General features: G+C 32.5%; 1 protein-coding gene across 4 annotated transcripts in view; it reads right to left on the minus strand.

The window, feature by feature from the left end:
* Nucleotides 1-14,594, minus strand: part of Vps50 (vacuolar protein sorting 50) — a 30,341-nt gene that overhangs the window by 3,072 nt on the left and 12,675 nt on the right. For 2 of the 4 annotated variants that reach the window (XM_089231259.1, XM_089231258.1), the window contains exons 15-26: nt 14,222-14,395; nt 13,523-13,635; nt 12,775-12,869; nt 11,117-11,208; nt 10,394-10,420; nt 7,801-7,878; nt 6,566-6,679; nt 3,337-3,434; nt 3,089-3,185; nt 2,289-2,447; nt 1,199-1,320; nt 790-979 (exon numbers count right to left, since the gene is read on the minus strand). In XM_089231259.1, the coding sequence (XP_089087385.1) occupies nt 790-979; nt 1,199-1,320; nt 2,289-2,447; nt 3,089-3,185; nt 3,337-3,434; nt 6,566-6,679; nt 7,801-7,878; nt 10,394-10,420; nt 11,117-11,208; nt 12,775-12,869; nt 13,523-13,635; nt 14,222-14,395 (1,359 nt within the window). The remainder of the gene's footprint in view (nt 1-789; nt 980-1,198; nt 1,321-2,288; nt 2,448-3,088; nt 3,186-3,336; nt 3,435-6,565; nt 6,680-7,800; nt 7,879-10,393; nt 10,421-11,116; nt 11,209-12,774; nt 12,870-13,522; nt 13,636-14,221; nt 14,396-14,594) is intronic. The other 2 variants (XM_089231260.1, XM_089231261.1) reach the window with 2 other exon arrangements.

Raw genomic sequence — 14,594 nt, forward strand, 5'->3', positions numbered from 1 at the left:
TGATTTCCTTCAACTCAATTGTGTTCTTGGCTTTCTTTGAAGGGCTGCTGATTCTAAAAACTTTCTTTGGCCCCATGGAATTTTTTGGCTAGACACGTAGGGTGACGTTCACACAATGAGAAACAACGGCACACTGAGCAGGATAGCAAAAATTAGCAGCGAGATCACGCTGACGAAAACCGAGACAAATTTTCTGTGTAAAAAATTGAGTAGAGTAACACAAAATATAATGTATAGTCACATTTATCTTCTATTTATTTCTCCCTAATATTAAATATACAGTGTAAAGAGAGATGTTTCAATAAACATGAGGGTCTTATCTTGTTTTTCGTTAATTTTCTGTATCTACCTGCCTATGATAGACCAATAAATTCACATCAGTGCATATTCAAGTGGTACCAAAAATTCTGAATTTGAAGATGTACCACTCTGGGAAATGGTAATGCAAGTAATATTACATTTATTTAAGTAATATTTAAAGATAATTTTACAATAGTTTTACAGGGGAAAAAATATAGAAAAATACTACTGAATAAGTAGAATGATATATACAGTCAAACCCTGTTATAGCACCTTGATGTCATGCCAAAAAACTGCTTAGCACCAGGAATTTTGGGTGAATAAATATTTAATATAAAGGGATAACACAGCTGTAATTTGTGATTGTATATAATGCCAAACTTGTTATAGTACCAGAATTCTGTGAGACAAATGGTGCTGTTAAATCAGGGTTCGACTGGAGCTATATTAGATTATGTACTTCTTTTTTTGAATACACGAGCAACATACTCTGTGAGACCGTATCCATTGTTCCAAGCTTGATTCTAATAAATAGTAAGCTTTAATGTAGCCTTCAACTTGATCTTTCTCAGGGATTGGTCTTAGGTCTGTCATGCTTTCCACTTTACTTAAAAACTGTTGATAGTCCAGCTGCATAAGTGCACGGCCTCCATTGGTGCACTTTTTTGCTTGAGAAAATCTATTTCAAGAAAGTTATAATATGCAAGACTGTCAAGATAAGGAGAAAAAGAAAATTATTTGTCACAAAGGCTAATGCACTGACCTATTTAAAACTATTATGATACTTCAAGGATAAAGGAGGACGTCCATGAATATATGTGAAAGTTATCTCCCGATTATAAACTAGTAATACAGATCAGTAAAATGAACTGTGGATGTTATTTCCACACAAACTTACCCTTCAATGAAAGCATGATTGGACAACTTGATGCAGTGTTCCCAAAGCAGATCATGCGCTTCCTTGGGAATCGGAACTCTCTTGGAAACTTCTAGAAGTCTCATACTGAAAATTTGTAGTTCCTAAAATGAATAGCAATATGGTCAGAGAAAAAAAAAATATCTTTTTTTTAAATCATGTATTCGATATGATACAAACTGGAAATCCCTGATAAGTTATTTTTTCATTTATTAAGAGTTTTTCTTAGATCAGCAAAAGTAAGATCTTATTAATTTATATGAAATACAATCTATAATATCATGCATATATAACATGACTGTTACAACTAAGCCACACATGCTCGTTGTAAACATTCCTCTGAAAAACTTGTAAGGAATAATGTAACCTTCCAAAAAGGAAATAGTTGATAAGGTTTTCGTGGCCATCATTTGATGAAAATTGTTCGTTTGGGTTCGAAGACTGTCGTCCGTTTGAGTTAGTTGTCAACGTTTCCCCAACACTAGTGGTTGGCATCATTAGGAGAATTGTTAAAACTGGATCAAAGTCAACTGGAGACTCCAGAAAACTTGACTTTGATCCAGTTTTATCAATTCTCCTGATGATACCAACCACTAGTGTTGGGAAAACGTTGAGAACAAACTCAAACTTATGACGGTCTTCGAACCCAAACAAACAACTTCCAGAAAGTGTTATGTTATGCAATCCTGATAAATCTAGTTCATGTCTGCGGTTCAAGAAAGTGTTTGTATCTATCTTCCGAATCCAAAGTGAGAAAAAAATTGCTTGTTTGATATTCTCATTAACCCTTTGAATACTAAGTCGTTTATGAGCAATAGTAGAATTCAAATTCTTATGAAAACAAATGACTTCTTAAAAAAGCAGACACTGAAATTCACAAAATGGTTCCTCAATAAATATGTTTTGAACAAATTTTTTCTTTAACTAAAAAACAATGAGACTGAAAAACAGACATGGAATTTTTTGCTCAGTTAAGGGGCTAATATCTCACTGACATTGATAAATATCATGGCTTAGACAAAAAATATGCTTGCATCACAGATTTATAGCCATTAAAACTTTATAACCTTACCCTAAGCAAAATGTCAACATAACTACTATGCTGGGACATGATTTCTTGAATATCCCATTTCACATATGACATAAGAGTGACAATTTGATTGTAGTCCACGGATTTTGCTGCCACAGCCATGTATACAGGTCTGCGTAGTTCAGCTGCCTGGCTGATGGTCTGTAATGAGGAAAAAAAAGTAAACAATTACAAATTTGTTCAACAAGCTGGACAATAAATTCCATGCTAAGGCAAGGGTGCAAAACCTCTGGATTGCAGACTAAATTCATCCTGCAAAAAGTGCTTGTAAAAATAATATCAATCCACACAATGTGATAAGTACATTAGTTTGTGTCTCACGAGCAGGTAGCCATATCGAATATGAATCATCACCTGCAGATGGAACAGGCTGTGCACCCATGCTATAAACACTGTATAGGAACTAGGCAAATCATGCATCATTTTTAGTTCTTTGAGAAAGGAATATAGTTTCTGAAACAGCTGTAAAGTAGTTTTAGCAGGAGTTTTTTACTGTATGGTGGATTGATTTTTATACTTTCCATAACACCATATTTGGTTTTTATTCACTTTAGATGAGAATTCTGTCATTGAGTGATCTTGAGAAATTGAAAAAATGTATAAAAACACAATTTGACCCAAAGCATAATCAAATATGAAATAGTTTAGCTTGATTTGCATGATGTTGCCTGTGGTAGTATTTAAGCAACTTATTTTCAATACCGTAATATATACTTCAAAGTAAAATTTTCTATGTTGTCTTGAAGTCTTTTATAAAAGGATGGTCTATTAAATCAACTAACCTGAGAACAGAACTGTTGGAGAAATGCTCGTTTCGAAGTTGGTATGAGAACTTCAAGGTGTGGATGGAGGAGCTGAAACTGTTCAGCTAGAAATACTCTGAAACAAAAAAAAAGAAAAATTCTAATATTGTATTTAAAAATAAAATAAAGTTAAAGTTTAAAAATTTAAAAATAATAAAGAAATTATTCAAAAAGAAATTTGTTGAATAAAAAAATTTATAACAGACAATTTTAAAATCCGAACTTACAATGATTCAGCTGCTGCAACCCGCTCTGAAAGCCCATTTAAATCTTCAATCCTCAGTAAATTAACGGCTACAGAAAGAGTTGGTGGAGGTACTTTATCCTATCAAATGAAAAGAAATAAAGTTATATTTTTTTAACAAATCAACAAAATTAAATCAAGAATCAAGTTGTGCATTAATGGAAAAAGGTGGGGGGGGGGGGCTGATCAGTCAATTGAAAGTTAGAACCTATTTAATGAAAACAATTGGTGCTTGAGAGGAATTTTTCTAAACATGTTTCTTCGCTTGAATACTTCAAGAGCGTAAATGGCAAGAAGTTTGATTCCATACAACTAATCAGCCCAAAACTATCTCATGATCTTTTAATGAAACACATTTTTAAGAGAAAGGAATCTAAGAATGTTAAAAACTGGAAGAAAATTGTAGAAAATGGCAGCCATGCAACTGATTACGTCAAGTGGATTTTTTTACTATTTTTTATTTATTTATTTTGTTTTTGTGTGCGCTCCACATTATCTGCCATGAATTTTTACAGTCCCCTAATACATAATGCAAAACAATAATAATTTTTTTCAGCAGTTTATTCTGGATTTTTAATTACAATATCAGAACTAATTCCTTTTTAAAGTCGTGAAGATATGATCTCAAAGATGAGAAAGTTTCAATGTGAAATATACACTGAAATAGTGGTGCACACCATGCAATCTATTGTCTAAACCAGTGATTCTTAACCTTTTCCATCCCACACGCCCAATGTAATACGACTTACCTTCCCGCACCCCCTTGGATAACCAGTGGTCTATTTGTTTTTTTTCTGTAATCAATTACATTAATTATCTGTATTAAATAATATGTAAAAGAGTTTATAAATTTTAATTAAATACTTTTTTTGGCTGCTGTTAATATTTAAATTATGGCTTTTTTTTAAATAAATTCAAAAAACAAACTAAAAAAAAGTTATTGTTTAAAAAATAGTAACTTTTTTTTAGTTTGTTTTTTGAATTTAAACATTTTTAAAATTTAAACTTAAAATTTTGTATGTTTAAATTTAAAAGCTTTTTAAATTTAAACATTTTTCGAAATTTGGGAAAAGTTCCAATGAATTGTTCTTCACTTATTAATTCCAGCTGGTACAACAATATACAACATGTCCTGTAAGTCCAGTCCTAACTTGCGCTTTATCACTTCAACTATTCATCATCGAGAAATGGTTCTAATTTAAGTGATGCTCAAAATATGTTCAGGAACCACCCTGTATCAGTTTTGAGAGTGGAAAATACAGTACAGTAGAACCTCGATTATCTGAACACATCGGGACTGAAGGGTGTTGGGGTGTTGAAAAAAGTAAAAAGTTCGGAATGATGAAGCAAAGGAATAAATTGAATTTGTCAGATGAAAAAAAAAATGACAGCTAAATCTGCTCCTGTTCATATGTTTGTTTGTTTGTCAATCGTTTATAACTATGTACACTGTACCCAGATCTGTCCCCTGCTTACCTATCTACAGCTCACAGGAACAGTATGTACAATTGTTTGGAAGTGAATTGTTGTACAATAGAGCAACCTATCGAGTTGAGATAAAAGAGAATTCAAGTTTGAAGAAAATGCCAACTGTTGAGCATCACTATATAAAACTGAAAATGAGTTAGGTTGAAAAGTTGTTCGGTTGACAGAATTGTTTAGAAAATTGATGTTCGGATAAACGAGGTTCTACTGTATGTGGCTGAATGAAAAATAAATTTTTGTATGGACACGCTGTCCTAAAAGTTCAAATTAGGAAGTTGTTGCCCTGTCTTTTCTAAGGCCAACAAAAAAAATTCATGCTTAGTGATATATTTCAATTTAAAAGTTGGAGAAAAATTGGGAAAGAACAGCACAAAACTAATGGACAATGCTCCTTTTTCTCATTTATGCTGTTCTTTCCCAAATTTTTCTCTAATTTTTTAATTCAAATGTTTCAGCGAATATAGCACTTAGAAACATACAATTTTTTTGTTGGCCTCAGAAGAGACAAGGCAGCAACTGTCTAAGTGGAAGTTGGATGGCAGGGGACCATATAAAAAAATTAATTTTTTTATTTTATTGCACAATGTATTTTCATTCTTGAAACTGGTACAGGGTTGCTTTTGAACGCATTTTGAGCATTTTTAAGTTGGAACCACACTTTATGATCAACGGTTGATGAGAGAAAAGTCGAATTATGACTTACAGGACACCCTGTATATATGTTTGTTTGGCACTTGATTAAGTTTTCTGACATTTTTCTTGAGTCATACTCATGACAACATCAAATCTAAGTGCAACATGCTAGTAACATGAGGTACAATAATGTAAATGAACCAAAACATATTTTGGTTATTAATGAATTTTTACAAATTGAAATAGAAAAAAGTATGAATGCTAATTGAAAAAGAAACTTTTACAATTTCATGTGATACAATATTCCTAGAACTGAAAGTTAAAAAAAAAAAAAAAAAAGGTATCAAAATGTCTCTTCAGTTCTGAATAATCTCTCTCGGTCAACATGTTGTAATTTTTTTTTCCATCCCACACCCCTGGCTAAGACTAAGACTCACTATGGTCTCTCTAGACATATTTCAATTATTCTCCAACATCCAAATGTGTGGGAGTACCATGGCATTCATATTTCATGATCAGCATAAATTTTTCTACCCAGAGACATTTTTGACAGAGTGGCACTCTCCAACTGTATGCAGATTCTTCTGAGACGAATTTCATTTCACAACAATGATAACACGTGTTACACACAAATGTTAAATTTAGCACCTGTTAGTGAAATTAAAAAAAATAATTCTAGAACTCACAAAGATAACATATACTGTGTTTGAACAAATAAACATTGCCTAAGTATTGTGAGAATTGCCTAAATGACAAACTTTCCTTTTAAAGCTTGTTTATGTTTTTCCCTCATTCATAACTTAGCTCTATCATCCCTTACGTATTCAAGAAATGACACATCAGATGAGTTTTAGGTATTTACAAAAGACATGCAAAATGAGCCACACATTTCAATTAACATTATCTAGATTTCCTATTGCCATGTTAATTATTCAATGAGTAGCTCATGAGTGTAATTTTGCTATAAATGGATGTTTAATGAGCTGCTAATGAATTTAAAGCTAAAAAAATCATATAAAGTATAGCCATTCTCAGAATGAATAGCATGATGAATATATTATGAAAGATATTTTAATGCACATTTTTATACTTACTTTATTTCTGTTATCAAATACTTCAAGATCACTTTCTTCACATACCAAATTCTCTCGAATTCGTTTCAGCGTTGTTCTAAGCTTATTGCTCACTACATTTTCGGACATGTCACACTGAAAAACAATGATATATTATATTATATTATTAATTCTGAAAAGGGACGGGGAAGTACTACATCAAAGTTTAAAGAAACCAGTTCAGTTTCAAGGACGTACAGAGGATGCTAAATGAGAACAGATGCCAGCAATGACTAAGTTCAGTAGTACTGCTCAGGCAGGTGATGGTGGTAAACATTGGTATGGTCTGAAAATTAACTTTTCAATAGAAATATTTTAATACAAGTCAAAGATAAGTTAACTTTTTTGGGATATTACTATGAACACACGTTTCTACTGATGCTAAAAGAGTGTTCACACATATCAGGAATGATTTTGATTTCAAATTTTAAAAAAACGTTTTTGAATATATTATATGAACTAGAAAGGAAATCCAGCTTATCACATGAGAAGTGAAAATTTAGCTGATACTGAAAATTTAATTCGTGATGTGAAATACCTTACAAAAGGAAGCAATATATTTTATCCTTCAAAAGAGAAATATTCATATTCAATAACTAAAAATGCAGCAAGAAGCATGGTTTTTAAATTTCAAAGCATGAAAAAAGCAACATCAACAATTTATAAGGAAAAAAAAATCCCCAGTTTTAACGTTGTCTAAGAGAAAAAACACAAAGAAATACCTTCTAAACTGCAAAAATTTTTCATACATATGCATCCAAGGAAAAATGAAATAATTAATAAAGACTTTGATTCAGGAACACAAAAATATGTACAGTTCTTTGTCTACTACCTCAACACATTGCTAAATGGAAGATGCTGAAGTAAATGCAGACTTTTATATGAAAGTCATTCAGCACAAAATAAGTGAAAAAACATTGTCCCGATTGCAATGAAGCACAGGTATTTATTCATTCAGAATTATATAAAAAAATTCATTTATGACTGAAAAAGAAGTGCAAAACATTAAATAGAGGATAGCTTCACTATAGTAGCACAACCTAGTATCAAGGTCAGCTATGATATCATAATAGACTAAATAGCCATAGCTAAAAGATGGTAAAAAATTATGCTCTACTGCTGACATCCTTTTAATGGGAAGTTGAAATAAAATGTGAAAACTCTGTTTCCAAAAGAATCGGCTGATTTATATTTTTAAAGATATTCCAAAAATTTACCCTAATGACCTTCAAAGTCTCAAGTTCCATCAGGTCAAAGTGGTTATCAGCTATGCCACCAGAAGTACAATCACATTTCTAGAAAAAAATGAGACAAGAAACAGAAATCAAGCCCACACTATTTCATCTTATTCCTACCAAGTGCCTAGGTGTAGAGCTGATGAACCATTGTTGTACCTTTGGATTTTTAAAACCATTTTTTTAAATACCTAACAACTATCTTGGATGAACTATGCAGCAGGGATGAAAGAAATTCTACAAAAATAATAATAAAATTATTTTTACAAAAATCCTACTTTTATGCAAATGCAGATGTAATGCAATAGTCAAAAGACAAGGCTATCAAATAGAACATATTTGAAAACAATGTCTTAATTTGTGTATTTTATTAGCACTTTCAAAATCATTCTCAATTTGAGTGAACACTTATACACTATGTGGAGTGAAATTAAATTTAAATATAATCTGATGAATATCATTTCCAGACCAGCTGTACCAGGACCATCTTAAGAGCATCATAGGCCCCAGGCCAAGTGGTTTCTTGAGGCCCTCTACTCGGTAAATTCTACAAAATTTCAACCAGATCTCATTTCCGTGAGGCCCCCTCTCCTCTTGAGGTGCCTGGGTGTGCCCATGCATTAAGACAGCACTGGCTGTACCAGATAAAATACTTCAAAAATAATAAGAAAACATTGGGTGAAATATATCTTTCAAGTAAACAAAATTATGTATATATAGTGAAACCTCTAAAATTTTAACACATTTTGGATACAAGTAAATGTCTCTTTAGTTTTCTCTAGTCACTGTTATTACATCTTTAGCGGTAAAAAGTCAAATTCAAGCCGAGTCAGTTTAAAATAACAGCGTTTTTCATGATTCCCATGTCTGAAATAAAAAATAGGGCTGGAGCTGAACTCACGATGAGAAAAACTTCAAATGTGAATAAATAACTATTTATAGACGTGGCCAGGTTTACATGAGGAATTTTAAAGCTAATGAAGAGCCAAATATAGTAAAAATTTGTTCAATAAATATTATTTGTACAATTTCACATAAATCTAACAAAATTAACTCATAAAATATCTGTAATATTTTTTTGTCACTGACCTTATGTACACTGGTGAAATAAATTAAGAGAATTTGCATATTTTATCGAATTTCATGAAAAGAACTGAACTGAATGTAAAGCCACTGCTTCTAGACAAAAATGCAAATCTTGTACGTCGAATACGTAAGCATACACGTGTGTATAGGTGGAGCCAGTAGAGACACGGGCTTTATAAGCGTGTGTAAGTTAAGACGCATTTCGTTCGCTAGCACACATCGGCGAATTTCTTGGTGTTATTTTGCAGCAATTGGTTAATTTCAAATTGTAACAGTAAAAATGAGTAACCACCAACGTTTAGATGATGGGATGAGGTGGCGAATTGTGGGGAGGCTAGAAGCAGGCCAATCTCAAGTTCAGATTTGTAGAGAGTTCAATTTAACGCCCAGCGTCGTGTGTAACCTATGGAAACAGTTCCAGGATACCGGATCCATCGAGAGAAAGCCTGGGCAAGGTCGTCCAGAGAAGATCGCCATTTGTCGATTATAGCGAGGCGTAACAGGAGTGCTACAGCTTCTCAGCTCTCTCGTGACTTGTATGCAGCCACAGGAACCCGTGTATCAAGGGTGACTGTTTCCAAAAGACTTCATGAGAGAGGGTTGTTTGCAAGAAGACATGCTGTTTGCGTCCCGCTCACTTCTACGGACAGGAGAATCCGTTTATCATGGTGCAGAGAGCATAGAGATTGGATTATGGATCAATGGGTAACCGTTCTCTTCACTGATGAGTCCCGGTTCAGCCTAAGCACAGACTCTCGCCGCACGTTCATATGGAGAGAACCAGGGACCCACTACCTACCCTCCAATGTCCGCGAAATCAACCATTATGGCAGAGGAGGTTTAATGGTCTGGGCAGGCATCATGTTGGATGGCCGCACACCTCTCCATGTCTTTGAAAGAGGCACTGTGACTGGTGTGAGGTATAGGGATGAGGTTTTGGAGCCCTATGTTCGCCTTTTCAGGGGTGCTGTTGGCCCTGAGTTCATTTTAATGGACGATAACGCGAGGCCACATAGAGCTCTTCTGCTCGACGATTTTCTAGAGAGAGAATATTCGCCGGATGGATTGGCCAGCCAGATCTCCAGACCTTAACCCTATAGAGCATGTCTGGGACACTCTGGGGAGGGCAATTGCAACTCGCAACCCCCCTCCGGGAACCATCCAGGGAATTCTGGTGTTGTAGTCTATGTGATGAACAATTATTAACACAATTTTTAAAAGTTTAATCAGCACTTGGGTATCATGTAGTTACATATCCTGACAGATCACTTTGATGGTGGGCATGACATCATGCAAAATTTTGGCTTACTCCTCATGCACATGTCAGAATATAACAAGCCCGTTTATAAGGGCAGGCCTTAGATGTGAGTAATAACCCCTTTAAATATCCACCATTCTAGAATTCAAATACTAAATTGCAGGTTTAACATATGAGAAAAATTCTAGAAAAATTTAACTAAACACTTATTTAAATGATGAAAAATCATACCATTTCTTTGGCAAAAAACAAGTGCACCTATAAAGAAAGAAAAGTTTGTCAAAAAATAACAAGTAAAAAAACTTTCTCGATTTTTGCTATAATCATGATTTTACTCAAATCATATTAATTATGACAAACAAGATAAAGTTATTTCATATCATACAGCAATCATTGAACTATTTTCAACAACTGATTGTTTGATATGAATTCAATGTGCATTGAAATATATGAGCACATTAGAAACCTTTCACATTCCATTGCAAACTGAAAATTATTTTCCTTCAATGCTTATAGCTTTTTTATAAAAATAAGTGTACATACAAGCAACTGAAAAAAAAGAATTCTTCAGTTTTATTCAAAAGATACACATCTTTTGAGTCATGAATAGGCAGTTCCTTTTTTAGATTCCTTTCTATTTCAGCATGAGTAAATATAAGATTTTGGTTCAATGATTCTATGTGAACAATATTAACTGATTTAACAAATTTAATTAATTCCTTATACTTGAATGATTAAATTTTTTTGCAGTATGTTTCTCTCATAAAACTGATATCGTTGATAGTGTTAGATGGACCAATATTGTTTTTCTCATAAATTAGCTGAATTTAAGAAAATAATATTAGATTATCTCAGTTGGCTAATATTCCTATTTTTCTAATATATTAGCTCAAATTATCTTTTTTTAAGGCCACATGAAAATTTAGTTTTTTCTAGTTTTTATTTAAAACTCACCGAATACATGTAGTAGTCAAATAACTGAGACATACAAATCAAGACATCAAAGGCAATAGGTTTCAACACACTCATCATCTGCATATATTTTCCTAAGTGAAAAATCCAAAAAATAAGAAATTCAATTGCACTATTATTATTAATATTTACATACCAACCAAAGCTATATTTAACCAAATAAAAAAAAAATACAGTTGACTCTCAATTTTAAGAATCACCAATTTACAAACTGCACATTTTATGAATTAGTCTTCTGGTCCCAAACAATATACCATTTTTATGAATGTCATTCCCATTTATGAACTAATTGTAGGAGTCTGTATGGGTTTGTAAAAATAAGTGTCAACTGTATCATGATTATTCAGTTCACTATCCCCATACACAAAGAAATTGAGAGCTTTATTTGTCATTAAAGATAACTAAAATGAAATTAAACACGCAGGGACATTTGAAAACAAACTTGAATGTGTAAAATGCAGTACAGCACTACATACATTTCAGTGTAATTTTTTCAACCAGTCTAAAATTATAAATATAGTAAAATCTATTTTTTGCGAACAACAGCAGGATAAAAACATTTGTCTGTAAAAGAGGGCTGGCCATTAATCAGAAGTTTGAAATACATAAATTTGTTATACTTATATATTTGTTATACTATTTGTTATAAGGGGAAATTATTATTTGGCCGTAAAAGAGGAGTGACCGCATTCGAGGGGTGTCCATTAAGAGGAGAGTTTTACTGTATATCACAGATGCTGTTAGCTGACTGCAAATGCACCATAAATTACCTGATTATTTTTAGCATAAAAGTTGCTAAACTGAATTTGTTTCCCTGGAAATGAGCTACAACTTCTGAATTTTGATAAATACACAAAAAACTAATAAACTTATATTTTAAGCACTGATTTAATACAAATAGGGCAAAAGTTCTCAAAGTTTTGTCTCTTCCTTGTCTTAATTTGCATTCATCTGTGGCTCCTCAGAATAGTGAAGAAAAGAATAATGAAAAAAAGAACTGAACAGGCATAAATCGATATTAACCAGTTCACTTTGACACTCAGGTATCTGTAATGTCAGACTTCCAGAATCACTGGAATAAGTCATGGGGAGGACTGTGAGGTTTTGGAGCTCAAGGAAGGCACATAATTCAGAAGCTCAAGACAGCTTACAAAGGAAGCTACAGCAAAAACATTTTAAGCACATTTTCTTGGAGGAACAATATTTTCACTACTCATGTGAATGGTGAATACACAGTAACACAAAAATAATGAAAATTCTGAGACAAAACTTGATAGATATATTTTTATTGATTCCAAAACAAATACACATCTTCTTCACACCAGAAGCATGAATGTTGCAATGCGCTAGGAAAAAAACAGAACAAATGGGAAATGAAGTTTGAATATTTACCCATGTTACTCTATGGAAGTAATTTTCCTAAAATGTTTTGTAACATGTGTTTCAATAGGGACACACATTCACGTTTCTGGCAAACTTAGATACCAAAATAAGGCATTCAACCAGCTGATAAAAAAAGGGGGAAAGTTGCACATTCATGTTTTTGGCATGCAGGACACGATAAATATGTATATATATAAATGACTAATGAAATAATTAAAATGTAACTTCAATTAACATGTGATAGATGCATAACATACCAAAAGAACGAAGAACATTCAAAGCTGTATTAGTTAGAATCGGTATTTGTTTCTTCCGAGTTCCAAAAGTCAGTTTTTTATTCGTTCTAGAATTACTGGAAGATAAAAATAATTTGAAAACTCTTTTGAACATTAACATTTTTTGAATACATCTAGATAGAATTTTTAAAAATATGAATTTAATTTGAAATCTCAAACTAAACTTAATCAAATTTGAACAGGCAGTATGAAAAGCATCTGACGTACTTAGTTTTAGACAACACAAAAGCTAAAACAAAACCCTCTCTTTACATTCCGAGTTCACTTTCCCATAAGAAAGGAAATATTTTTTCACATGCATAATTAGCATGTTGTATTTTTCACAAATATTTATACAAATTTCTGAATCAGAAGTATTGCAATAATACAGATGAATGAAAATGAATAACCTTTGGAATATTTTTTGATTCAGTAAAAGAAATGCATTCTCGTTTCTATTTTCCGGGCCATTCCTACCCTACTAAAGCTATAGAGATTCATGTCTTGTAATTAGGACAAGCACAAACAATTTGCATGAACACGCATTTCATTATTCCGAATTTAAAAAAAAGGTTACTATTTTGTGCATTTTAAACAGCTAGTAGAAGTACATCAAAAGAAACACCTAAGGAATTTAGCAGTAGAACACCTAAAGAAATATCTTTCATTGCAATACTTAAAATAAACATTTTACTGCAATATTTAAAATTCAAATTCAATTTACTCTTACATTTTGCTTGGAAAATCACCGGTATTTTCATCAATAAAATCTCTTTTCAGCTCATCAGGAATGTCCGAATCATCACTGTCAGAGTTGTAGTTGGCCTCTTCATTTTCTTCTTGCTGATGGGGGAAAAAATTGAATGAGAAATATCTGCATTCACACATGGCAAGAATAGAAGACTCAAGACAGGATGTTCGCTAGCTAATTCCTTAACTGTTAGTCTCAGAGAAACCTTCTAATAACAAAAATGTTTCAAATATATGAACATCTGAAAAAAAAAAATCCATTCTCCACCATTCATCATCCTCAAAGTTTTCTAAACAGTTACAACACTCAAATTTGTAAACTGTCTTTTGAAGCTTGGTTGGATGATGCATGAGGTTCTGATGCAATTTGTCTAAGGCTCATAAAATTCAATGTTCCATAATTTAGTTGATTTTGGTATGAAATAAAGTTTTTTTTTACTTGAACAGCTTCTACATGATTCTGAACAACACTCGAAACATTTTTTTATAGTTGAAATTTTTTCTCAAACTAACAGTTAAGGAATTAGGTAATAAAAAAGGAAAAAGTGGCCACTTTGTATGTTGTATGTATCTATGTTCATATAAACATATCTATTGAGCTGAGAAATGGTTAAATAAACAGGACATGATTATAATTTCTCTTGAAAACTTAGATGAATGTTTAACTCAAATACCATACCACTTTTGTTGCCATTATGTCTTCTGTTTCCTCCTCTTCAATTTTTTCTTCAAACGGGTTGCAGTCTTTTGACTGTTTTTTGAAGAAGCTACTGTGTTTACTGGAAGAACAACTTCTTTCAACTCTGTTGTTTTCTGGAAGTGCGGCTGGCTCTTGTTTCAGAAACCTGAACTCCTGAGGTGAAAAAAGATGTATCCAACGTTTGTGCAAATTTTACCAAACATATTGGAACAAAAGAAAATATTATGGGGAAGGAATTATAGTAATAAAACAGAATTTCATTTTTTGTTGCGCAATGGAAATATATATTTTTTCATTTTAACATATGGTAGTATTTTAAATGAAAAAAATAATATTTTTAATTTTATAATTT

Source organism: Pholcus phalangioides, unplaced genomic scaffold (assembly GCF_987345545.1).
Source record: "Pholcus phalangioides strain wild (caught in Gottingen) unplaced genomic scaffold, Ppha-v1.0 ptg000004l_1, whole genome shotgun sequence".
NCBI classification, from domain to species: domain Eukaryota; kingdom Metazoa; phylum Arthropoda; class Arachnida; order Araneae; family Pholcidae; genus Pholcus; species Pholcus phalangioides.